This window comes from Stylophora pistillata, chromosome 6, assembly GCF_964205215.1.
Source record: "Stylophora pistillata chromosome 6, jaStyPist1.2, whole genome shotgun sequence".
In the NCBI taxonomy this organism is placed as follows: domain Eukaryota; kingdom Metazoa; phylum Cnidaria; class Anthozoa; order Scleractinia; family Pocilloporidae; genus Stylophora; species Stylophora pistillata.
Genome location: NC_142524.1, coordinates 18,567,311 through 18,593,033, shown reverse-complemented (window position 1 = coordinate 18,593,033; position 25,723 = coordinate 18,567,311). Strand labels below are relative to the sequence as shown.

At 39.0% G+C, this 25,723-nt stretch overlaps 1 protein-coding gene, 1 long non-coding RNA gene and 1 pseudogene across 3 annotated transcripts; 1 reads left to right on the top strand and 2 right to left on the bottom strand.

The window, feature by feature from the left end:
* Window positions 1-941: 941 nt before the first annotated feature.
* Window positions 942-8,982, bottom strand: LOC148728626 (uncharacterized). The gene is made up of 2 exons (XR_015989083.1): window positions 8,595-8,982; window positions 942-2,446 (listed from the first exon to the last, which is right to left on the bottom strand). It is a non-coding gene; the product is annotated as an uncharacterized LOC148728626 (long non-coding RNA).
* On the bottom strand, window positions 3,271-5,396 carry LOC148728627 (uncharacterized; annotated as a pseudogene). The gene is made up of 2 exons (XR_015989076.1): window positions 4,658-5,396; window positions 3,271-4,525 (listed from the first exon to the last, which is right to left on the bottom strand). The product of XR_015989076.1 is annotated as an uncharacterized LOC148728627 (transcript).
* Window positions 7,611-18,056, top strand: LOC148728625 (mitochondrial substrate carrier family protein G-like). Its single transcript, XM_088726036.1, has 5 exons — window positions 7,611-7,906; window positions 10,870-10,928; window positions 11,793-11,912; window positions 14,759-14,933; window positions 15,764-18,056. Exons 1-5 carry the CDS (start codon window positions 7,645-7,647, stop codon window positions 16,102-16,104), a joined length of 957 nt encoding a protein of 318 aa, XP_088582162.1. The 5' UTR covers window positions 7,611-7,644; the 3' UTR covers window positions 16,105-18,056.
* The last annotated feature ends 7,667 nt before the right edge of the window (window positions 18,057-25,723 follow it).

The window sequence follows — 25,723 nt, the reverse complement described above, 5'->3', positions numbered from 1 at the left end:
GGATTGTTGCATCAGAAAAAATCAAAAGGGTTGATAGAAAGAAACTTACCAATACAGCATTTTTAATTTGAAAATCTACTCAGTTTACTCGTGTTGGTATTTTTCGGTACTCTTTGCACCTCTACTCAGTTTACTCGTGTTGGTATTTTTCGGTACTCTTTGCACCTCTACTCAGTTTACTCGTGTTGGTATTTTTACGGGACTCATGACCTTAGGATCAGTTAGAGACTTTTTGGGTACTCTATGCACCTCTTGATGGGAAAGAGTTATTTGTTTCATTTTGATCATGATAGATGTCTGTCAATTGCACTCATTTGTTCTTGCTGCTTTTTCAACTTGTTAGTTATCTCACAGCTACATTATTTACTATATTATAGCTTGTCTACGTGGCCTCTAGAAACAACCCAGTAGTAAGCTTAGTATGTGATATCTAAATTTGTTCTTGAGACCACTCATAACTCAACTTTTGTTATTGGGTTTAGGCCAAAGGAGTGGGTTTGTACTTCTTTGAGCATAATTTGTGTGATATAAGCCTGTAATTTTTTTTGCCTGGGTAAATTTCAAGTTCCTCTATTTATTTATTTATTTTTATTGTGACAAATCTTTCTACCTCCTTGCCCCCTCCCAACTATTTTAAACATAAAATGAGCATTCTTTAACTCAGTCATAGCCTTTGTGAAAGTTTAGCACTTATCTTATCTTTTGTAATACTTAGGGGGAGCAAAAAAAATTAAATAGTTAATATTGTTAAATGATATAATTGACTCATTCACCTCTGTATGTGAAAGTGCCTCTTAAAAATCAGAGAAGGACAGGGAAAGTGCTTTGGAAATGAGAAGAATTGCCATGGAAACATTTGGAGAGAGGAAGAGGAGGAGGAAAATAGCAAAATTTCAAAGAAGAAAAAAAGCAGAAATTTAGGCAATGACACCATAGAGATGTAGATGTAGATGTAGATTTATTTATAATCGAAATTTATGGAGCTTGTCAGGCACCTAGCTTAGATAGCTAATGAATCCAGTAGAAAATAAATGAAATATAATACTAAAAAGTTACAATAAAAGTTCAGAGATAATAAGTAAAATATAAGGTTAACTAATTAATTAATTAAACAACCAATTAATAACATTATAAATACACTAATATAGCTATATACATGCTACTAAAGAGATAGGATACTAAAACTACATCCAGAGTAAAAATTACATTAAGTCTAAGAGCTACAAAGGGTACAGTTACATACGTCAAAAGTAATTTTCCTGATACGTGTTACAAACTCTTTTAGTGTTCGTGACTTAAAAGTCATTATTTAAAGAGTTCCAGATTTTTGGACCAAAGTACCTGAAAGTATTTAGCCCATGCTTAGTAGTGTTTGACTCTGGGTTGTACAAGAATCAGTTCGCCACGTAGGTTGTGTGAGTTGTTTCTAAGCGTCAGCAGAGTACGAAGTGGATTTGATGTTGTCCCATGAATAACTTTATAAATAAGAATGCACATGTCCTGGACTCTTCTGTTGTGCAATGTGGGCATATTTGCTGTTTCAAGTAGAGTACTATAGGTACTAGTGCTGTTGTTAAGGACTGATCTTAAAGCACGCTCGTTGAGTTTTTCAAGTTTAGCCGATCGCGATGTTGTTTTCCCACAGTGCATCCACACTGTGGAACAATAGGTAAAGTGAGGAAGAATGTAAGCCTTATATAGTGTAAGCTTGGTTTGTAAGCTAAGAAGTTTTCTAAACCGGCATATGATTGCAATTTGCTTGCTAATCTTCTTGCATAGTGAAGCTACGTGATTGTTGAAATTCAGCCGGTCATCTATAAGCACGCCTAGGAGTTTGCAGTTGGTAGAGGGTTGTATAGATTTTCCATCAATCATGAAGTGATTTTGTCTTTCTTTGCTTGGTTACGTTGGAGGTTTGATTTTGTGAAGACCAAGGATTCATATTTCTTAGCATTTAGGAGTAGGCCGTTGCCCTTGATCCAGCTTGAAACCACAGCTGGTTCAGAATTTAGGATCCTCTGTACAATTCTCGCGTTTGCGTTACTACAGTAAAGTTGTTTGTCGTCTGCATATGCGCATAGTTTGGCTTTTTTAATGTTGTAGAACAAGTCGTTTATAAAAATGTTGAATAGCTGCGGGCGTAATACAGACCCTTGTGTAACACCTGACCTTATCTTTTCGGTGCGTGAACGAATGACATTTAGCCTAACACATTGTGTTCTGTTTTTCAGATAGTTTACCAGTAGCTCTAGGCTTTCTAGGCTGACACCGTACGCTGCAAGCTTTTCAAGTAGTAGATTGTGAGGGAGGCGATCAAAGGCTTTGCTGAGGTCAATTAATGTCGTTCCAACAATGTTGTTTGAATCTAGTTCAGTTTTCCAGTCTTCAGTCAGTCTCAGCAAGGTAGTACAGCAGCTGTGGTTCTTTCGGTAGGCAGTTAGGGTGGCTGGCAAGATAGTTTCAAAGTAAGAGGTTAACTGAGGACATAAGCTTTTTTCAAACACTTTGCTAATTGCAGGCAGAATAGTAATTGGTCGATAGTTTGTTTTGTCCATTGCATCACCATTTTTGAAGGACGGTAAAACCTCCCCGTGTTTCCAGGTGCTGGGTATCTCCTTTCTCATAATCAGTTGGTTGATCAGAGAACAGATCGGATGGCCGAGACTGGGATAGCCTTCTTTCAAAGCCCTAGGAGGTATTAAATCACACCCGGTAGCTTTTCTGATGTTAAGTGACTTTAACAAGTCTGTTATCGTGGATTCGGTTACTGAGGTGAAGTTAAAGACAGCAGTAGAAGAGACGTTGTGCACGATGGTGGAAATACTGAGGTGATTTTTCAGATCAGGCGAGGCCAGTGCGCTTATGCTGAGAAAATGATCATTAAGAGTATTTGCGAGAAAAATATACTCAGGAAATGAGCCTCCGAGAGAAAGAGTTGCAGACGAAGGAAAAACAGCAAGAATTAGAGAAGCAAAGATATGAAAGTATGATGCAATTGATTCAGCAACAACAGCAGCATTAGCTTCAACAGCAGCAACAGCAGTAGCAACAACAACAACAGTTTCAAGTAATGATGCAGCAGCAAAGTCAGCTTATGATGGGTATGCTTCAGCGAGTGAAAAAATGGAAAGAGTCATAAATTACCACCTTTCAGTTTATTCTTACTGATTAATTTCTTAGAAGAAAATTGCTTTTTCACTCACTACTTGGGTCTAGGTAAACTTGGCAATATTGTGTGTAACTACAGTAATCGTAACCTCACAACACCACGATGATAAAGACGATTTATTCGGTACGAATGATGTTGACGCTATGTGGGTTGAAACTTAAAACAATAAATGAATACGAAATTACAACAATTGACTAGTAGAAGTGACAGGAAAGAAATACACTGAACGAACTGAACAAACTTGAAATGACAATACTTACATTGTTACGATTTCTACGAAACTGCTGAACGAATATAAACTGCCCAAAGGCGAAGTAAAGATAAATTGGAGTAACTACTCAAAGCGAAGTACTGTATGACTAACGGAAGACTAAACTCTGAACTTGAGAAAAACTAATTTATATATGCGAAAACGACTAGCTAACTTAAGGTGCATTTAGCGCCTATATTACGAAAGAAACTAATGAACGAAGATACGTGACATAGAAACAACAGAAGCTAACTAACCAGCGAAGAAATACTAACGAACGACGAGAAACAGCGACAACACAAAAAGACACCCTAATGATTGATTGAATGAGGAAAACGAAAAACAAAAACAAAAAAAACATTCCGCACGCTAAGACCCTACATTGTGTGAAACTTGTCAATGAGCTTGGGAGGCAGTAAAGCAGTTTTCGAAGTCTCTAATCTAATTTTAATAACTGCTTCCTTCCTAAAGTTATATATGTTTCAGGTTTATTTTCATTGCTATTTTATATCAAAAGTTGAACAATCAAAAGACAATGCAGAGTATAACTTTACAGTCTTGCGGATGGAATTTATGCAATTTTTGGTTGCTAATGTACAGAGTATAATTATATTAATTAGAGTTGTACGAATGAGCTTTTCAAGACAAGAATAAATTCTTCATGTCATGTACTGCTGCTTTAACTATCTGATCTTATCTTAAGTAATCATGCAGGGAAGGAGGTTCAATTTCAAAAAAGTTCGATGTCAGGTTTCTGTATAAACATGTGATTGCATTTTGAATGAGTGCACAGACGAAGTACATTTTGCCAACTGAACTCAAACCAATTTTTAGATTACTTTTAAAATCTAAGGCCTTAAACGACTTGGCAACATCACCAAAGGTCCACTCTACTGATTCCCTTACAGAGCTCATGGAGCTATTAAAAGCTTCCATTGCTGGAGTAATAGCATTCTGTCTGAATGGAACCTGTAGATGCACTCGTATTGGGTAAGCTGGGTCCCCATAAAGGCAGACAGGGTGTCCATTTATGTTAAATGCATACTGATCCAAACTGTCGAGTAGCTTACAGTCTGCAAGTATCCCTGCATTATGCCTTCTACCTTCTAGGAAAATAAAGAAACTTGTATTTCAAATGAGATGTAGTTTCGCAAAGGTACCCTTTCATACGGGCTGGAAGTGTTTGGCGTCACGAATACTATAGACCAAAAATTACGTAATACATTTCTTTTACTTACCAACTGGGCCAAACAGGTTGGCCATCAAACCATTTGGTAAAGTTACGGACTGAAACTTCAAGGAGTGAACCCTTTTGTGGCCGTTGAAGATTATTCTTTGTTGTTGTGAGGGTCTGCATATCGGTCTAATCGTTCCGTCTATAAACCCGAAACAATTTTGTAGTGCAGCCCCTTTATTCGATATAGCATCCGTGTAGGTGTTGAAGTCACGTGGATTCAGTAGATCATGATTCCACTGACACAGTTTGTGACCATGTATATCGTAAATATAATTCATCACCGTATTTGATATCATGCTAAGTTCAGGAACCGGTCGGTCGAATCGTGCGAGCATGTCGCTGTATCGGCAAGGAAACGACATTCGCCTGAGCAAAATACATAGCCCCTCTAACTTGTCGGCAGTGGTTCTCTGATTACAGTGGAAGGTGTCCGGTAGTCGAAGCGCATCAGCCAGCAGTGGAAGGTCCTTTTATTCAGCTCTAAACTCGGACTTGCACTCGGGTTCCTCGATACTCTCGATACTAAACCTCGCATATTTCTCGTACGAAAACTCAGGGTCTTTTGACGAATTCTCTTTCAGTGATAGCAACAGTTCCTCGTCTGACACCAGTCCTAGGTCATGAGCGATTAAAAGGGATTTTCTCACATCCCTTAAATACGGCATGTTGCAAATTACGGCCACATTTCCTTTGTAAACAATGACCAAAAACGTGACAGCTGTAATCAGCTGTCACGTTCGTGGTGACGCAGGTGTCCAGCTTGAGGAGGCTCGAAAGGGTTTTCCACAATTAACAGCAAGTGCCAATCAGTAAAAGATATCAGGACTGTCAAACTTATCATCAGGATAATGACTTGACATATGCATAACACTATGTTAGGGCAATCTTTTAAGGGGGTTCGTGAGGTATTATCTGTTGCCATGGCAACAGTACAGTAGTGCTAAAAGACCCTCTAAAACACAGTTTTTGAACGATATCTCAAAAACCAAGTCGGTGACCTAGTTTTTTTTTTTTCAAATTTCTTAAACATCATCACATTCTCTACATGTATACGTGATATTAAAAAAAACTATCTAGTGGAACTTGAATTATTTAGGAAAATGCTGTTTTAAAATGTAAAAAAATTTCCACTAGATAAATTTTTTTTAAATTTTCTTCAGGAACGCGTAATGATGAAAAAATCAGGGTAGGTCACCGAACTAATTTTCGAGATATTAGTTCATCAACTTAGGAAGCTTTATTTCCGGTTTTTACAATTTTAGCTCACACTTTTATATCCGGTCACGCGTTTTAAACGATACCGCTGACTCAAGGGCTCATTTTCGCGAGGACGAGTCCGGCCGTGTCCGCGCGATTAATCGACGGATGCCCTCTGCGCGGAAAAAATCGTTCATCTTGAAGATGGCTTCACATTGTTTTTGTGATCTTACACATTCCTGAAAAGTGAGTCATCATTTAAGACTCAGACTGCTTACCGTTCCGACAGTTGGAAATGAACTCCGGAGAGAATTCTCTAGCGGAATTGAATTCGATATATGATGACAAGTTGATTTTGCAGATGGCGCCAAGGCCAGTACTCCATTGAGGCCGTTAAATGTTGAGTTTCTCGTACAGAGATTGTAGCGTAACATGAGACAAACCAGCATCTGCCAGCTTCTGGACCATGTTTGTCGAAAGATGAAGATTTCCATCGAACGTCTGGATGGTATCTTGTCGCTGTTGCGAGAAGATGGCTTGATCGAAGGCCTCATTCGACAATGCACATTTACCATGATTGACCGATACAATTGTTCATGAGCAATTTGAAGTGGAAGAGTGAAAACAATTTGGAGTGAAAAGAATTTGCTTTGACGTCTTCCAGATTGTCACGAGCGTCAAACTCAGCGGAAATTAGGGTTTCATATACATCAGCAATTTGTTGGTCGTCACAGATTTCGCGAATTTCTATAATTTTCGAGGTACTAGAGGTATGAACAAGCCTTGGCTTGATTTTTCTTTTTTTCTCTTTGCCAGTGTCATAACCGTGAACTTTCATCATTCCGTTTACTTAGAAAACAAAACAAATTTTGCAATCCTTTCTTAACAAATGCCAGTTTTCATTTTCGTAGTTGTAATTTACAGTTTATCAAGGGAAATATTTACAATCTTTCTCACAAGTTAAAGATGAATATTTTATTTTAATTTACCGTCTGTGGTTGAATTAGAATTAAAGTCTCATCTACATTTTTACGATCTCTTGTTTACTGAAAATTATGTTTATTTTTATGGCAACATTTACACTTCTTCATTTCAGTTAATAAAACTGTCAATGTTTACAATCCTGGATCCAACAATGATTTCATTGTCCTTTTCATCTTCTAGTGAGTTGTTTAGGAAAGTTTTCGGTCATTTCATTTTATTAGGAATCAAATTCAATGCGAAACAAATCGTAGCACTCAGAGGTATCCACCTAAATTTTTCGCGGAACAAAGTAAGATCTACCGAATGCACTCGACGCGACTTTATTGATGGGGTGTCGACTTCCCCATCCTCCTTTCGCTCGTTAAATAAAATTTTTTTTGACCACTTTCGGCAAGAATCCTGCCATCCGAACAGTTTCCTACTTGCTTTCAAGAAGTAAACTTTCCATTTTTGTTTCTCAAACAACCACTTCTACTGGAAATAATAGAGGTGCCGGCAATTTTGAAACGCTCATGGCGGCCATGTTACAACTCGCCCACGGATCTGATCGCGCGCGCTATCGTTCGCTTATTTCTCTCGCGAGTAATTAGCTTGCGTGTATCTTGGAATCCATTCTCTGCGCGGTCAAAAAAAAAACCCTTTCGAGCCTTTCGAGCCTCAGTCAAAAATTTCGCGCCTAAAACGCCATTGTCGATCCAGTCTCCCCCGGTATTCTGACGTCCGTGACATCAAAAACGCCTAATGTGACGTGACCTTGCTGGTACTTGACAATTCAAACGATTTTAATTAGTGAAGTCACGAATCAACATGGCGAACTCCAAAATAGAGCAGGGAAAAAGCTCGGAGTCTATACCGGCCGGTGAACAATCTTTTGTGAGAAGAACTGTAAAAAACTTAGTGTCTGGAACATTTAGCGGTATAGCTGTTTGCCTAGTCGGTCATCCATTCGATACCCTTAAGGTTCGCCTACAAACACAACCCGTTGAAAAACCGGTATACAACGGACTTCTGGATTGTTTTGTGAAAACGATGAAATGGGAAGGAATTGGAGGACTATACAAAGGAGTTGGTGAGAAGCCTTTGCGTTTTGCTTGTTGTCTTACTTCTTGGGAGTTTTTTATGACCCTCTGAGTTTTGCTACGGGGAAGAGAGCTCTGTTATATTTACATGTACCGGTATGTAAGGAACTTGACTTTTTCCTACCGCAAAATACCGTGGGAACATAAGCCTTACAGCTATAAAAGAATTTAGCTTTCGCACTCCCTTTGACGTTTTTACAATGCTTGATTTTGTTGAGAGACTAAACAACTGTTCAAAAATGTCTCAACTGTCTCAAAATGTAAGTGTTAAGGATATCATCCTCAAATATATAAATTTTTTCACGTTTTGGATGTCGATCAGAATTATCAATTGGTCTCAGTTCGCTGGCCCCCATACATATTGTTCTCATTTGTCCGCTCCTGTTTATCATTCACATCTTATCTATCGAAAATCATATACAAGAAGCTTATGAGTGATGAGTTGAATTTTAACCACAGATTATCGTGAAAAAAAAAAAAAAAACAAGGTAACAACACATCTGCATTGATTAAAAGAAAACCTCACTCGTTGGGGCTAGGACAAAACACTGACCCCGGGTCAACTGATCCCCTACCGAGCCCCCCTTACTGACCCACTCTTAAATTCACTGGAAATCATGAATTGAAGCTAACGATAACAACCTAACGATACAAAATTACGATATCATAATGACTCACCTCTTAAATTCCAAAACGACGGAAGATGGTCGATCTGCTTAATACCACGAGTCTCCCATAGTCCAAACTCGTTTCACCACAATTGTTAGTTCTCCTATGCTCATAAACGAGTGGCAAATGGGAACTGCGTTCCACCAAATAGAAGAATAAACAAAAAGAAATGAAACCTCTATCGGAAAACCGGAAAGGTCCAAAAGTCGAAAAGTTCCAAAGGAAAGGTCCAAAAGTTGTCAGTTCCAGGTTCCGTCGTCCATTTACCGCTCGCACGTGTTGACGAACAAGGCAGGTTTGTCTGGTATGTAGAACTGCTTTTTTATCAATTTTACTCCTTTTGCTCTAAACTCATTCTTATTTTTCCGCTTGCTTTCGTTACTTAATGCATTGTCATTAGAGCGTGACCTGGCACTATTAAAACACTTCAAACTTCCGGTTTCTCACGCTTTGGTCGAAGAAAAACAATCCTTTTCGGTGGAAACGTATACAACGAAGTACACAATGTTTCGACACATTTGCCACTCGTTTATGAGTATAGGAGAACTAACAATTGTGGTAAAACGAGTTTGGACTATGGCAGACTATAGGCATTAATCAGATCGACCATCTTCCGCCATTTTGGAATTTAAGAGGTGAGCCTATTATTATATCGTAATTTTGTATCGTTAGGTTATCGTTAGCTTCAATTCATGATTTCCAGGAATTTAAGAGGGGGTCAGTAGGGGGTCAGTTGACCCGGAGTCAGTGTTTTGTCCTAACCCCATTCGTTGTGGAATGAAGAAAGGAAAGCCCGGCCTCTTACTACTTAAAAGCCGTTGACTCTCTCAGCATGATTAATGACTCCCTAAATTCCTGAGAATAAACTCTTCATCAGCCAGTGAAAATTTGTGAAAAAGTGAAGAGCTGAAAAATAACCCACCGATAATTGGAACTCCCCTTTTAGGATTGGCTAATTATACCTGCCTCATTGACCAAGTGTAAGGTCAAGATGGCTGGATATTGACCAAGTTCTTTTCTTGTGTTTTTATGGACTGAGACAAAGTTGTGGTCCATGAAAACACAAATAAAGAAGGAGGCTAATATTTAGTAATGTTGACCAAACTAGCTTGGTCAATAAAAGATTTATTATATGGTAAAAAGATTTTGCTGTTAGTAATAAGAATCAAGAATGACTTGTTTATTTTGAGATCCAGGAAAGAAAGCCACCGTGTTTGTAGCATAATAAACCCCAGAGAGTTGTTATATTTTTCCTTTGTTTTGACTGTCTTCTGTTGCTTTTTTTGACTTTGTCGCTGACTTTGTCCAAAAGCTATGAACTTTGTTAGTCTGCTCCACGCACTTTTCTCATACAGGATCAAAGGAGGCAATCCTGAGCAGGTGAGATGGGCCCATCTTGCTTGCTGGGGTAGCCAATCAGAACACAGGATTGGCTTCATCTTGCCGGCTGGTGCTGCTAGCTATATGTTAATAACTATATGTTAATGGTAAATGAAAAAGTGAAATTTAATTCTGTCTGTATATCAAGACTGTAATGAAATAACTGGTCTTGATTGGTTTTCACCCATCTGATTTGAGTACTTATAGGGTAGTGTATATGTCATGCTTGTAACTGGACAATGTAATTGGACAATAGGCATTGCTGTTGTGGCAGATTTTGCCTGGTGACAGGATTTCACATTATTCAATTTTGTCTGAAATGATGCTCATAATTAACAAATATGACTCCTACTTTGTGGTTTTCATGCATTATGTATGCATGGTCTTGTTTTATATTTTGTTGTTTTTTATGAAAACATAAAACCAATAGCTGGTTTCTTCCTCAAATTTTGTCTCAGTTTCATACCTCTGTTTAACAAAGTGGACTCTGATGCCCACTTTGCAGCCTTCAACTTTGTTAATCATCCATGTGAATACAGACAGATGAGAACTTCACCTGGTCACATAACCATCAGCAATTCCAGGCAATTAGCAAAATTTAGACAACTACAGAACAGGAGTACCAGTAACTGTCCAATTACAGGAGTCCAATCACAACCAACTGTACCATTTCACTTTCAAACTACAACTCTCCAGAGTGATTAAAGTGAAAAGTATTTCAATCAAGTGGTTTATCTGCTGATCTTTCTTTGATCCTTTTCCACAGTGGCTGATTAATAAAAGTGTATGCCATAATATCTGTATTTGTTTTGACCAGAATAAAAAATGTTCAAGTCAAAATAACCTTTAAAAAAGTATTTAACTGCTCAATAATCATGTTTCAAATCACCCATTATTTCTCCAGGCTCACCCATTGTGGGTCAGATGTTTTTCAGAGCAACTCTTTTTACATCCTATTATCAGGCAAGTTGAACATATCATTGCTACTCTGTCCTAAAAAAAGAATAATGAGAGTTTGTACATTCTTGCAATCTGGAAATAGCGACTTAATTTAGAAGAAGACCTTCTTTTCATTGACATTTACAGAGTGAAATGTTTGTCAGAATGATAGATTTCTGATAAAGTTTTGTAGTTGAAAATGTTGAGATTTTTTTATTTTCACCTTAACTTCTGAAATTATTATTTGGAGGTGCATTGTGTTACCTCTTTTATGTGTTACTGTTACATCAACATCACCTTTTGAGCTTAGGAAAAGAATCATATTTGAAAATTTTGGATAATACAGTGGTCAATTATGCATTATATAATGTTTAGTAACCTTATAATTTTTATATCAGTCCTTTCTTTTATGGCGAGGGCAAAGTTTAACCACGACGGTCAACTTCAAACAGCATCTTGGCTTCAACAATTTTTATTGAAGTTAAAGAACGTTTTGCAATATGCCTGGAGTAATGTTAATGTCCTTTGTGGATCTTTGATTATAACAGTAACATATAAAAGAGGTAACACAATGCACCTCCAAATAATAATTTCAGAAGTTAAGGTGAAAATAAAAAAATCTCAACATTTTCAACTTGCTGCAGTCTTTCAAAAGTGTTGAAGTATGTGTGGGATAAGATCCACCTTTGAAGGAATACCTCGAAGAAAGTTCTCTATATTTGTAGATATGAAAGTTCCCTCTTAGTTACTATCCATCACTTGGTTACAGAGACAGCAAATACTGACTATTATAAGATGTTCTTATCTGAGTGTATGAGGTACTTGCAGCACACACACAGAAAAAAGACCAATTTATTAGTATTCAGGTTGACACTTTTTGCTCCATAGATAACTGCATTTTTTGCTGGAAAAGATCGTCTTGGTCAGCGCCTTTCAGTTCCAGAATACTTTCTATGTGGTATGTTTACAGGTGCTGTTGCTGCTTTGGTTGAAGGACCCATTGATTTGGTGAGTCTTTATTTTCCATAAGTACTAGTTTCAGGGTTGGAAATGTGGTGATTATGAATGTAGAAATATAATGAAAACAACACAATGGTAACTACAATTTGTTAGTATTCCAAAATGCTCTCCTCACTTGATATTGCTCTTATTCTCACTGAGGCCTTGTTTGGGATTATCTTTCATCTGTTAGAAGCATCTTATCTGGTGCTTCACTGAAGTTGATGCCATCTGATGCCATCTGATTGCCTATGGTCTTTTTCCACACCAGCTGTTCCTGGGACAACCTTGCGTCCTCTTTCCCAGTATGTCCCACGCCAGTGCATGACTATAAACTTTACTGATTGGCTTTCTGAGTGTGTGCCCATTATCCAACCCCACTGGCACCCATTTATCTGAATGCTGATCTTTCCCAGGGTTCTTTATTTTGAATGATGTCTGGCCAGTAGATGTCCTTGATGAGCCACAAGCAACTGATGACAAAGATCTGTAGCATGTTGGAGGGTGCTTTTGTTAATCTCCATGTTTCAGAGCCATAAACAAGGACAGACTTCACGTTGGTATTGGCTAGTTTGGTCTTTCTGGATATCACTTTTGATGTCCTTACAGGTGCTGGGATAGTGAATGCAGTTCTTGCTAAAACGATTCTCGCGTATACTCCGCTGAGATTCACTATCCTTTCTTATGATAGTTCTATGAAACGCAAAGTTTTCTACTTGATCGATTTCTTTCTTCCAGTTTTATCTTGTCTCACTTCGACGCCTCTTCCTTGGATTACCTGATCTTAAATTGACTCATCTGCACCGAGATTTTCAGTTGCCAGTGTTGTTAATTTGGATTGCATCCTCAGGTGATTATGGGATACAAGGGCAAAGTCGTCAAGATTTTCAGATCTTCCAGCCGGGTCCTGAGGGTCCCACACCAAGCTACACCAAGCTTTGCTGCGCACTCTAACGAGCATTTCGAAAAACTCCGTTGTAGATGACTTTTCAGGTGCTTTCACCCATTGATCTCCTCTTTGAAGATAAAGTTTTCCTCTGCCATTCTGGCGTATTAGCTGTTAAATCACGTCCCAGGCAACGCAGTCATAGCCTGCTCGTACTCTCCCAAGATCGCAGAAATGGGAGAATTCCGCTTGACTGCCTCAAGATAATTCGTACGGTAGCATTGTGATCTGTACATGACTGTTTCCTCTTAAACCCAGCCTGTTCACACAGCAGTCGTTTGTCTACCTCTCATTTCAATCTCTTCCCATTAGACTCTACCGTACGTTTCAATTGTCAATTCTTTTCTTCTTTCAGGGTTTCCCTGCACTGAAGTATGACTAGGTAGCCTTCTTTCCAGTCACTAGTTATTTCGTTCATTTACTTGAAATTGTCAAAGAACGTATGCAACATTTTTGGTCGAAATATTTTGATCTGTTTTGATGGCTTCTGTCGAGACCAGCTACTTTTCAATTCTTTAGATGCCTAATGACTCTCTTGATTTCCACTGCACTTGCCTGTTCTTATTGACCTTCAAAGATATGACAAGTATCTCGCTTGGTGGGTAGGTCCCTGAGGGGTTCTGCCCACCTTCTTCTGCACTCTTCTTGTCAGCTGTTATCCGTCCGCTTTTGTCTCGACTAGGTCTGTTACCGATCTTTCTATCACCTGCCAGTGTTCTTGTGATGGAATAAGGTTCTTATTCATCGCCTTTGCTTGATCTTTTCCCTACTTGTCTCGCGATGACGTCCGTAGGTTGTTCCTGATGTCTCGCTTAACTTCCCTGTTGGCTTCGGAGTATTGGATACGGTCTCTATCGTTCTGCTGCGGTGCAGTGCCTTCACCTGGCTTTTGTCAGTGTTCTTCGGAGTCTTATGCCGTTTGCACTTCCTTCGCAGCATACCCAAACATCATATCGTCTTCAGTTATCATACCTTGTCACACTGTTGACTGCGTTTTGGTCTCCTCTACCTGGATGCTGTTGGTTGTTCCGAAGGCTTGTCAACATCTGGCACGTATTGAAGTTGGTGAGCTGGAATCTGTTCTTTATCTCATCATCTTCAGCATCTTGATGGCGTTTTATGGCTTTTTTCTAGGAGATGGTGTTCTGAAGCAACATCGACCCCTCTGTTTGCTCCAAAATCAAACCATGACCTAGTTTTCAACTTATTATATGTGCAGATGTGGTCACCTATTATGACTTAATGTGTTGAAAAACGCTTCTTCCGGTGACAAGCTTGTTGAAGGAACAAACGTCACCAACTATGCTATCACCACAATTTCTTCGGCTTTCCCTTTCGGGATTTTCTGGATCCGCGCCTGTTTGTTTTACAGGTTTGGGTTGGGAGGATTTTACAGAGTTTCGCAAATTGTGCAGTGCGTGTCGGGTTTGGATAACTGTCTCTACCTATTCCAGCCCCCCTCGTGTTTTGGAAATGAAATGACGTTAAGAGCTCATTTAATATTTCAGATGAAGTCCAACGTTTATTGGACAGGTTTGAAACAAGATTTCAAAACAACTTTTTTCCTTCGGGTTTCAATTGAAAAAGGTAGACCTAGATAGTAATGGGGGTTTACGAAGGTGATAAATCGGGGCCGATGGTAGGGATACAATTTTCCTTGTGTAAAAGAAGGGTAATCAGTGCTCCTGAAGATGAGCCAGCAAAGGCCAAGGGTTAAACTCTCTCCTTCCACCACTAACGTTTTAGTCTTCTTGTCACATTCAAATCCCAGGTTACAGTGAAGTCTACAAAAAAGTTGAAAGGAGTATAAAATCATACAGTCATTGCTTTAGGCGCTGACAAAATTTATAGTTCAATTTGTTAGTTTAAAGAGTCTAACAAAATACTGTACACGTTTGGTCTGCTTTAGTTCAAGTCTAAGATGCAAATCCAAATAATACGAGCGAAATCTGGAGAGTCAGTCATGTATAGGAATGTGTTTCATGCAGCATATGTTATTGTAAGAAACCATGGAATCCGAGGAGCTTATCAAGGTCTGCCTGCCACATGGCTTAGGAATATACCAGCTAATTCAGCTTTCTTTGGTAAGTTAAACAAACACGGAATTAGTTTAAAAGCTGACGTTTCGAGCGTTAGCCGCCCTTCGTCAGAGTGAATGGGGTCTGACGAAGGGCTAACGCTCGAAACGTCAGCTATTAAACTGTTTACGGTGGCCGATTTACATTATCAACTCATTTGGTAAAACCAAATTACCTTGTTCCCCCCACCGCAGCACCGCAGTTTCTTTCGAAATTTACCCTCTTTAAACAAGGAATCAGTTTATCTCTGTGGTAGGGTTCAATCTTAGACCCGAGCCAATCGAACGTACAATCGTATTGAACCACAGATTTTGCCAATGTTTGTTTGACAATTTTTTGCCTCAAAAGCAAATCTAGCGAGAAGCACTATGAACTCCAGTGCGTATTTTTTGATAATGCAGACTTCTGTGGTGCGTCGTAGTGGCAGTGCAACACAAGAAGCTAGTCTATATACCATAATCAGAAAGTCTGCCTTAGCTAAACTTATTGGAGTACGTTTAAGACGTTTTAGTGCTGCTCACTAACTTAGCTTTTATATGAAAAAAAAAAAAAAAAAATTAACATTAGTCTGGAGCCAACAGTTTCAAGGTCACCCTTAGCAGGAGACAAAGAAGGTTTGTGGTAAAAACAGGGAAGAGTTACACTACCCATATCTGTAAAGCGTCCCCGTGATGAATTTAAGAAAACCTCAGCTTTTGTCCTTCGTAATGAACGAGTGTGATTGAAATACTGACAACTGACATGGCTTGTCCTCTTTTTTCTTTACAAATTGAAAGGAGGACACAGATTACAACATAGCTTTCTTACATACTGTAATTCTCTTTTTGTTCTTCCAGGTTTCTATGAGTTATGTCGAACTCTATCGATACCCGAAGGGGGTACGGTATTTGACTTGTCCCCCATGGCATTACTTGCCTCTGGTGGAACTGGGGGATTTCTGTATTGGTTCCTTACGTACCCTACGGATGTTATCAAGTCATCTATGCAAGCCGATGATTCTGTGGTGGAGAAGAGGCGATTTAATAGCATTAGGGATTGTATAAGAAAACTTTATTACGATGAAGGAGGTTGGAGGCGATTGTACAGAGGCTTTACACCGTGTTTAATGCGATCCATCCCAGCTAATGCTACTTTGTTCTTTGTTGTTGAAACAATCAGAAAGTATCTTCCTATATAGGCCTGACGGGGTTTTGTAAGAGTAGCAATTAATAGAGGTAGGGCTCCTAGTTAAAGAATATATAATGAGATAATTATATAATAGTAATAATGGTGATGAGATACATCGCAGCAATATCAACAATCATAGTATTTTTTATTCTTAAAATGAACAGATAGTGCTAAGGGGGGACAATCTGCAAAACCTACTAGGGTCTAAATAAGAGATTCCAAGATTACCGTAAATTAAATGACCTAGCAATGACTGTTTCAACAACTTGGGGAAGTTTCACATCAAATGATATAGTTATAATTGAAGTTAAATATTATCGGAAAAAAGGTTATTAGCTGGCAAAAGCTGGGTCACCATCAACAAAATACAATTATTTTTCTGATTATTGTAAATTAGGGATATATGGGGAATCTTCTGTTTTTGTTTTAAAGGCTTCTTAAGCGATCTCCTCTAGTTAGACCAGTAAAACTGATATTTTTTTGTGGACTTTCAGCCCACATGATAGTGATTCTTCATGACAAAATTTTTCGATACAACAAACTATTAAAACAGTACCAAGTCATATCATGACCTGTTTTGTATTGATAGTAACTGCTAATCCGGTCGTTGTATTTTTATCGCCAACAGTCCATGAATATTTGAGTAAGTTTCGGGGATAGTTGTTTTCAAGATAGTTAAGCTAGAAACCCACTTTCTATCGATTTCCTGGCTGATAAACCAGGAGGGATGTCGGAAGAACATGCGAAAAGTTTGTAATCCACGAGGCGCAGCCGAGTGGTTTAAAAACAGCCTTTCTTACTTCCTGTTTTTGTTGGAATGAAAAGAACCACTGTTGGCGTGACCGTCGACAACCAAGAGAAGAGAAATCCTTTACAACAGAAAGGTAAGGTAACTGCATTTCGTGTTTCCTCTAATAAGCACCTGTGTCGGTGCTTATTTAAATTTAGGCGAAAAGTGGAGTGAAGGGGGGGGGGGGGGGCGCGTTGAATTGAAAGGGGCGCTCAGAAAGGTTTTTTTTACGAACTGTAATGCTATTTTGACTATAAATCTTAAATAGAACAACAAAAACAACAGCATTATCCACGTAGACGTTAAGTCAGCATTAACATCTTTCGTTTGTTTAAACAAAACGGGAAATACTTATTTACTTAAAAAGATGACAGGGAAGAAGGCGAGGAGTATGACGACAGTGCAATTGGAACTTACATTGTGAAGCAAGTGTATGGCGCTGATAGTTTAAAGCTTGTTGGTCACATTTCGATTGAACGATGATTCGTTATCTTGTATTCTCCAAACGCATTCTAATAACTTACAACAACAACAACAACAATTTTATTTCTTTCACCATCTTTCCTTACAATATACGATATTCTACCAAACTTATCATATATTTATTTAAGAAGAAATAAATACAAAAGGTGAGAGAAATACCCACCCGAATGCAGCAAAGCTAATCGAGTCGGGTGGTTGCAGACAATGTTAAATTATATCAAGGAGGTTGGAAATAAAAATTAAAAGGAGATTACAATACTGTTAATTTAGAAAAGTGAAATTGATTCAAACAAGTATATGATTATGATTAACAACGAAGCAAATAAAGTAAATTAAAGTATGAATAGTTTACAGTACGGGTTATTAATGTAAATAAATATAGAAGCTGCTATTTTAGTTCCCTAAGTCCACCAGTCATTTTAGCAACAATCGTTTTTTTAGAGTCATAATTGTTTTCATTGTTGAGTAATTTTAACAAAAGTGTATGGACTTTTAATTTGCTATAAGACCTTTTAGGCAAGGAACGCAAGCTACATGGAAGATTATTCCATACTTTAGGACCTAGTCTTGAAAATGGAGAGAGTTGTTGTTTAAGCCTTGATTTGTTGGCATAATAACTGCCAGCATTAGAAAATCTCGTATTGTATGTGTGAATTTTATGAAATTGAGTAAAGAGATTTGATATTTTAGAGGGTGTAATGCCATATGATACATTATGCATTTGGGCAGCCACAGCTTTAAGGTACGTCATGTTAACAGGTAAAATATTTGCAGAAATAAATGGTATGAGCTGTGTATTCCATACCATATATAAATCGAAGAACACGCTTTTGTAACTTAAGGATTTTGTTCATTTGACGGTTTCAGCAGCTTGACCCCAGTAACTATGCCATAGTTGACATTTGTTCCACGAGCGCGCGTGGGATATGAGATGATAGATAGCCAACGAGGCGCGTAGCACCGAGTTGGCTATAATCATCTCATATCCAACAAATGCGAGTGGAATAACTGTTTTATTAAAAAAAAAAAAAAAACGCTCCCAAGATATTAGACAAATCTTCTCGACTTTATTTTGTAAGAAGAAACCGGATGTTACAATGGACAGATGTTAGATTATGGTATATTAGCTCATATACCATAATGGCTAAGCCAATAAAAAGTCCTGAATTGCATTATCCAATGATCCAGTTTTAAATAAAGGGAATTATTAAAAACTGGATCATTGGGTAATGCAATTGAAGACTTTTTATTGGCTTAGCCATTATGGTATAAGAGCCCATATACCATAATCTACAAATATGGTAAGCGTACGCATCAGCTAAAGAATTAAGATTTGGTAAGATTTGTCTAATATCTTGGGGGCGTTTTTAATAAAACAATTATTCCACTCGCGCTTGTTGGACATGAGATGATTATAGCCAACTCGGCGCTACGCGCCTCGTTGGCTATCTATCATCTCATATCCAACAAGCGCGAGTGGAATAATTGTTAAAAATCAGAGAGTAATAGATTTTGAGGAGTGTATCAGACGGGACAAAACGTCTGATGTTGGTGATTACACCTACATCATACGTATCTACAACCGCAGTTCAAAATATATGGACTTCATATATTCATTGTATCTGATTTATCACCACGGGTTTATTACGAATCAACTTAACGGCCTGCTCCCAGTTGGCTTGTTAGCTCAATTGGTAGAGCGCTGCACTAGTATCGCAGAGGTCAGTGGTTCGAATCCCGTACAGGCCTGATTTTTTTCAGGTCTGATTTTTCGCTATTGCACAAATAGCGCTCTCTACTGCGAGGATCGTGCATCATACGTATGTAATTAATATGATGTTTCCAACTAAGAGTACTGTCAATAATGACTCCCAGGTACTTCAGATCACGTATTCCTTATATTCCATGGAAGTGATAGTGTTAGTATTGTTATCAATTATTAAGTCAATAGTTAATAATAATAATAATAACTTTATTTATCCTGGTAAGAAACCGGTCAGTCGATCAAGATATAGATCGACTGGTATTAATCGGTGACCAGTTAAAAATAATTACAAGTAATAAGAATTACAATTACAAATCTAAAATGTATAAATTATATATAAAAATTACATTTGACTTGTACAAATATAATTTACGCTGGCCGTGTGAGTGCGAGTGTAAGTGAACGTTCTGCCTTTAAATTGTGCGAGTGTTGTGAGCTCGCGAATCTCTCTTGGCAGTTTGTTCCAGGCACTCGCAGCCGAAAACTTAAACGAGGTCTGTCCACATTTGGTCTTAACTTGTGGTAGATCTAATAATGTTGGATCTCTAAAGGCTCGACAGTGTCTCTGTGATCGTTTCACTAAGTACCCTGTCAACTGCTTAGGGCAGTTGATGTTGTTAATTATCTTGTAAACATACAGTAGCTTGATGAAAGGGCGTCTACTGTGAAGTGATAATAGTTGTAATTTGGCGCGCATCTCCTAAGTACATGTCTTACGGTCAGCATGCAATATTATTCGCATTGCTTGGTTTTGCAGGCGCTCTAAACGTTGGGCATTCTCTTTGCTACATTCGCCCCATACAACACAACCATAGTCTAACAAAGGTAATACAGTCTGCTTGTAGATTCTGAGCAAAATATCTCGACTAATAAGAAAGGATGAAATTCTGTTAAGCAGTTTTAGTTTAGGGTAAACCCTAGATTGCATATAGGCTACATGTTTGCTCCATGTCAGACAATGATCTAGGTAAATTCCTAAATACTTAAAGTAATCTGACTGTTCCATTGGTTTTCCATTGAGGATAATCTGTAACGCTCGGGTGTTTTTAACAGCGTGCTTTGATCCAATCAACATAGTCTTGCATTTCTTGTGATTACTGATTAAACCGTTCTGATTCTACCATGTTGCAGTACTTTCTAGATCTTTGTTGACACGTTTTTCTGCAGCACTTACATCTTTTGCGCTGGCGTGGATTTCTGTGTCGTCGGCGTATAGTACTACTTCGCTATCTGTGCAAGTGTCGGTGATACCGTTGATATGGATGTTGAATAATGTAGGTCCTAGAACCGAACCTTGCGGAACTCCGTGCGTGATTAAACGACGTTCGGACTCGACACTTCCGTATGACACGAATTGGTTTCTTCCCTGTAGGTAACTTTTGAACCATTCAAGTTCGTTTCCAGTGACACCGTGTTTTGACAGTTTACTGATCAAGATGTGTTCAATTACGTCGAAAACTTTTCTTAGGTCTAAGAAAGTACAGACAACTTTTTCACCCCTGTCAATGGCGAATTTTCATGAATCAACGGCTACGATGAGCGCAACTGTGGTAGACGAGTACCTGGCATATGCAAATTGATGGTCAGTGATGAGGCCGGTGTCAACTGTAAAACCTTAAAGATCAGTGTTGGCAAACGATTCAAGCACTTTTGAGATACAGGGAAGAATGGAAATTGGTCTGTAATTATCACGTTCGGTCTGGAGCCCCCCTTTAAACAAGGGAGTTACTCTTGCCGTTTTCCAAATGGACGGAAAGCGGCCGCTTCTGAAAGATGTGTTGAATAACTTAGCTACAACATTGCTGATGTGTGGTGCAGCAGTCCTGATGACTTTAGCTGGAATGGTGTCTGCACCTGTGGCCTTTGATATGTCCATGGCGCGAAAATTGAAGCTGTGACTGGGAAACGCTAAAGGGCCCGTGTGTTGTAGCTCGGCAGGGTAGCCGAGGGATTGCTGACTGGCTAACAGTGAGGAAGCAATTGTTGTAAAATACTCGTTTAGTGAATTAGCGATGTCATGTTTGTCGATTAGCTCTTTACAATCGACTACTAACTTGTCGATCTCAGTGCGGTTTTTCCTGGTGGGCAAAACTAGACGTACTGTGTCCCAAAAGGCCTTGGGCTTGCTGCGGTTTTTCTCGAGCTTGTTTTTGAAATAATTCTTCCGGGCTTTTCTGTTTATAGCGGTGACTCTGTTTCGAAGGGATTTATATTCATTCTAATCTGAAGACAGTCGTGACTTTCTTGCCCTCTTGTGTATTTGATGGCGCGTTCTCATGAGTTTAAGAACGCTACTGTCAAGCCACGGGTGCGTCTGTCTACGAATACGCTTCTTCTTTAGCGGAAAATGTTGGTCAATCAAAGATTTCATCAGCGATTCCCAGGCTGAACACATGTCGTCAACGTCGTTGAAAGAGTCAATCAGGCACCATGGAGCTTGCTTCAGGCTAGCTATAAAATCATTTACATTTTTGTCTTTCCAGGAGCGCGTTGTTACGATCCGATGTTTGTCCGGGCGAGTCGCTGAGCCATGCATAACACCATAGATTGGATAATGGTCGCTGAAAGCAATATTGATTGCACCTGCTTTTTTAAACAATCCAGGTGTTGAGGTGATTAACACATCAATGAGGGTGCTTGTTGTCGAAGTCACACGCGTTGGTTCTTTTATCAGTTGTTCAAGCTGATTGACCATGGTAAATTCCAGCAGTCTCTCTGTCTGCCTTGAGGTATTAAAACTGTCACAGTTGAGATCACCGATGACAATGACTTCCAAATTGTTTTTAGTCGCATCCCTCATAACATCATCTAAATAGTTAAAACCTCGAGGGATTCGTCTGGAGCCCTGTAAACGCATCCAATTAAATATTTCACTTTATTCAGTTGCATTTCTATTCAAATGGCTTCAAAATCATCCTCTAAATCCCTTCTTACAGTGTGTTTCACATTTCCAGTACATAAATTGCCACTCCACCTCCCCTACGATTTTTCCGGTCATGACGGTGCACAGAATAGTCCGATAATTCAATTTCTGAGTCCGAGATGGAGTCGTGTAACCATGTCTCTGAAATTTCGATAAATAGAGGGCAGATATCTTTAAAAGTTAGCCTCAGTTCGTCGATGTGAGCCATAATACTTCTGCAATTGGAGTGGGCCAGCCATGGTTTGCGTTTTGTAGGTAAGCGGCAGGTGTTATCCGAAGTCCTAGCGTTTGAACTCATGACAGTCGTTTGACAAGAGCTTGTGTTCAGTTTGTTTGGTACATCGTTTCGTGGTCCGGGATGAGGATGGACGTCACCATGTGCGACGAGTAGCGATATATTAAACTGAGCTGTGTGGAAGGCGTAATACGGTACTCTCTTTCCGATGAACTTGCGCTGAAAGAAGAAACCAAGATGGCCGCTGTCGGAAACGTGCCACGTGCATGGATTTAATAATCTTCGATGCTGATAATATTCGATGGCAAATTCGTCTTCATCATCTCGGATAGCTGAGGGTGCCTGTTGATTTTAGTTTCTTTTGTGAGGGGCGGAAGATTACACAATTAGACGTTTTTCAGTTCATTATTAACAACAGTCTCAAGGGATTTCAGACTTTTATCAGCATAAATTAAATTAGTATCGTCAGGAAAGAGATGAAAATAAAAAATTTCAGAGCAATTGGGGATATCGTTTTTATAGATTAGAAAGAGAAGTGGGCCGAGAACAGATCCTTGTGGCACACCAAAAGAAATTTTCCTTTTGTGTGAGCTTTGAGAGTCAATTTGAGTGGATTGAAAACGGTCGGAGAGGTAAGAGGAAAACCAATCATTCACAATTCCTCTATTCCGTAGTGGTAGAACTTATACAAGAGAGCGGAATCAGCAGTATCGAAAGCTTTTTTAAAATCTAAACATATTCCACTGAAAATCAAAAAATCAAAAAGTCGGTCAGCGGTCGGTATGAGAGTCGGACGTGTTTTAGCTCGCTCTCTCCTATATCTTTTATTTTCGACCTTTTGGGGCGTTAGTGTGTCGTCCAACATTGCAATATGCCCGCCGATATTTAGTGTCACTTCTTTTGGGACTGTTGGCGAGTTTTTACGCTGTACTGAAGTCCCACTTTCGAACTATGTTTTAGTCAAGTCAAGTTCGACGAGCGGCCATCTTGGTTTGCTACACAAGCGTAGGAAGCATTTCTTCCTTCGTAAAATTAGCTATTACAACAACTCATCTGCCTCTTTCCAACTGAACAACTTATTGTTATGTGGGGATATTCATCCAAATCCTGGTTATGGCTGTACTTCGGCACACGACAACATTACTCGTGCTGGAAGAAAACCGCCCACGTGGAAGCATCCGTGTGGAGTTTGCTCCAATTCTGTTCGCTCTAACCAAAAAGGAATTCTTTGTGATGGCTGTTGTAAATGGCACCATATCAAGTGTATCAACTTGGATATTAGAACATATATTGATTTGGGATCCTCAGATGAAACTTGGTACTGTTCCGATTGTACTTTTCCATTTAATTTCACCGATTCGTTCTTCGAGGAATCTACTATGGAAGATACCAATGGCAGTCTACAGTCATCACTTTCAGGTTCTACTGACGGTGTGCGAAATATTTTTCCCAAAGCTTTATTCTTAAATGCCAGAAGTATACGGAACAAAGTTTTTGACCTACAAGCATTGCTATTTATGGATTCGTTTGATGTTGTTGTCATAGTTGAGACATGGCTGGATAGTAACTATCAGGACTTTGAACTTAAGCTTGAAGGCTATAATATTTTTCGGAAGGACAGATGTAATAGGCGGGGTGGTGGAGTGCTTATAGCTATCAAGAATCATATTTCTTGTATTCGCAGGACTGACCTGGAGGTTAATTTAGAGATGATAGCTCTTGAAATTCGTCCAAATCCTACTATTTGTGTACTCCTTTCTGCATTTTATAGACCACCGGACGCAGATGAGTTATTTTTGTCACAATTCAGAGAGTTTTTGGATAAATATTCAGGAACTGGTCTTTCAAATCTTGTTGTAACTGGGGACTTTAATTTTCCACACATTGACTGGAATCTTGGATGCCCTATAAAGTCAGACCCTGGAATTAAGGATTTTTGTAGTATTTTGGATGATTTCTATTTGGTACAAAAGAACCTACATGCAACTCGAGATCTAAGAAATCCTGGACCTTCTGGCAATATTTTGGATCTGGTCCTAACCAATAATGACATCCTGGTTGAAGATGTAGCGGTGCATCCGCATGCATTTGACTCAGACCATCATCCCCTTACCTTCAAGTTTCGTACTGAGATGAGAAGGCCTAATAACATTCAGCGTAAGGTATATTGTTACAAAAAGGCTGATTTTAAAGGTTTGCAGGAGACCTTACAATCTATTCCCTGGAATCTAGTTACATGCGATAACTGTATCGATACAGGTCTGTTAAAGTTTCAGGATCTTCTGTTTTCTGCTGTCAATCAACATATACCCCGGATAACACTCAAGCGTCGCTCTAGGCCTCCTTGGATTTGCAATGATATAATGAAACTAATTAGGAAGAAGAGGAAATTATGGAAGCAAGTTAAATCTAATGGTTCACCGGACATATTCTTAAAATTCAAGGAGCTGAGAAAGAAAACAAAGAGACTTATTAATACAAGTTACTACAATTATCTTCAATCTCTGTCTGGAAAACTTCAGGACAACCCTAAACATTTCTGGAAATTTTACTCCGTTAAATCTAAAACTAAGAGAATTCCAGATACTGTAATTTATGATAATGTTTGTTCTACAGATGCGTCTTCCAAGGCGGAACTTTTTAATAAGTTCTTCCACTCAATTTATTCAAAGGATTCAGCTGATGTTAGCTGTCCGACTACAGATGTTGTGAATCCAAATTTGTTACTGAACGTTACAACTACACCATTTGAAGTGCAGGGAATTCTAAGTAGGCTCGACATCAATAAATCACCCGGTGTGGATAATATACCATCAAGAATTCTACAAATCTGTGCGAAGGAATTGTCGGTTCCCTTGTCGCACTTGTTTAACTTATCCCTAAGCTCAGGAGTCATGCCCACCTTGTGGAAATCCGCTAACATCACTCCTATACATAAGAACAATGATAAGGAATTCGTGGAAAATTACAGATCAATTTCCCTGTTACCTATTCCAGCTAAATGTTTAGAGCGTCTTGTGCATACTGCTGTTTACGCGCATATTTCGCCCTATTTATCTGAGTGGCAGCATGGATTTGTGAAGGGGAAATCTTGTGGGTCACAATTGGTTCTCACTCATTATCAGTGGGTCACAGCTTTGGATGAGGGACGACAGGTGGATGTTGCTTTCCTGGACTTCTCCAAGGCTTTCGACAGAGTGAATCATTCAATTTTACTGCGGAAGCTCTGTAATTTCGGAATTTCTGGCTCCCTACTACAGTGGTGTGAGAGTTACTTGAGTAATCGTTGGCAAAGAACTGTGTTGGATGGCGTCTCCTCCACTTGGTTAGAAGTTCCGTCCGGTGTCCCACAGGGCTCCATTCTGGGGCCGCTATTTTTTGTAGTTTTTGTGAATGACTTGCCCGATGTTGTTCTCCCTGGAAATACCATTGC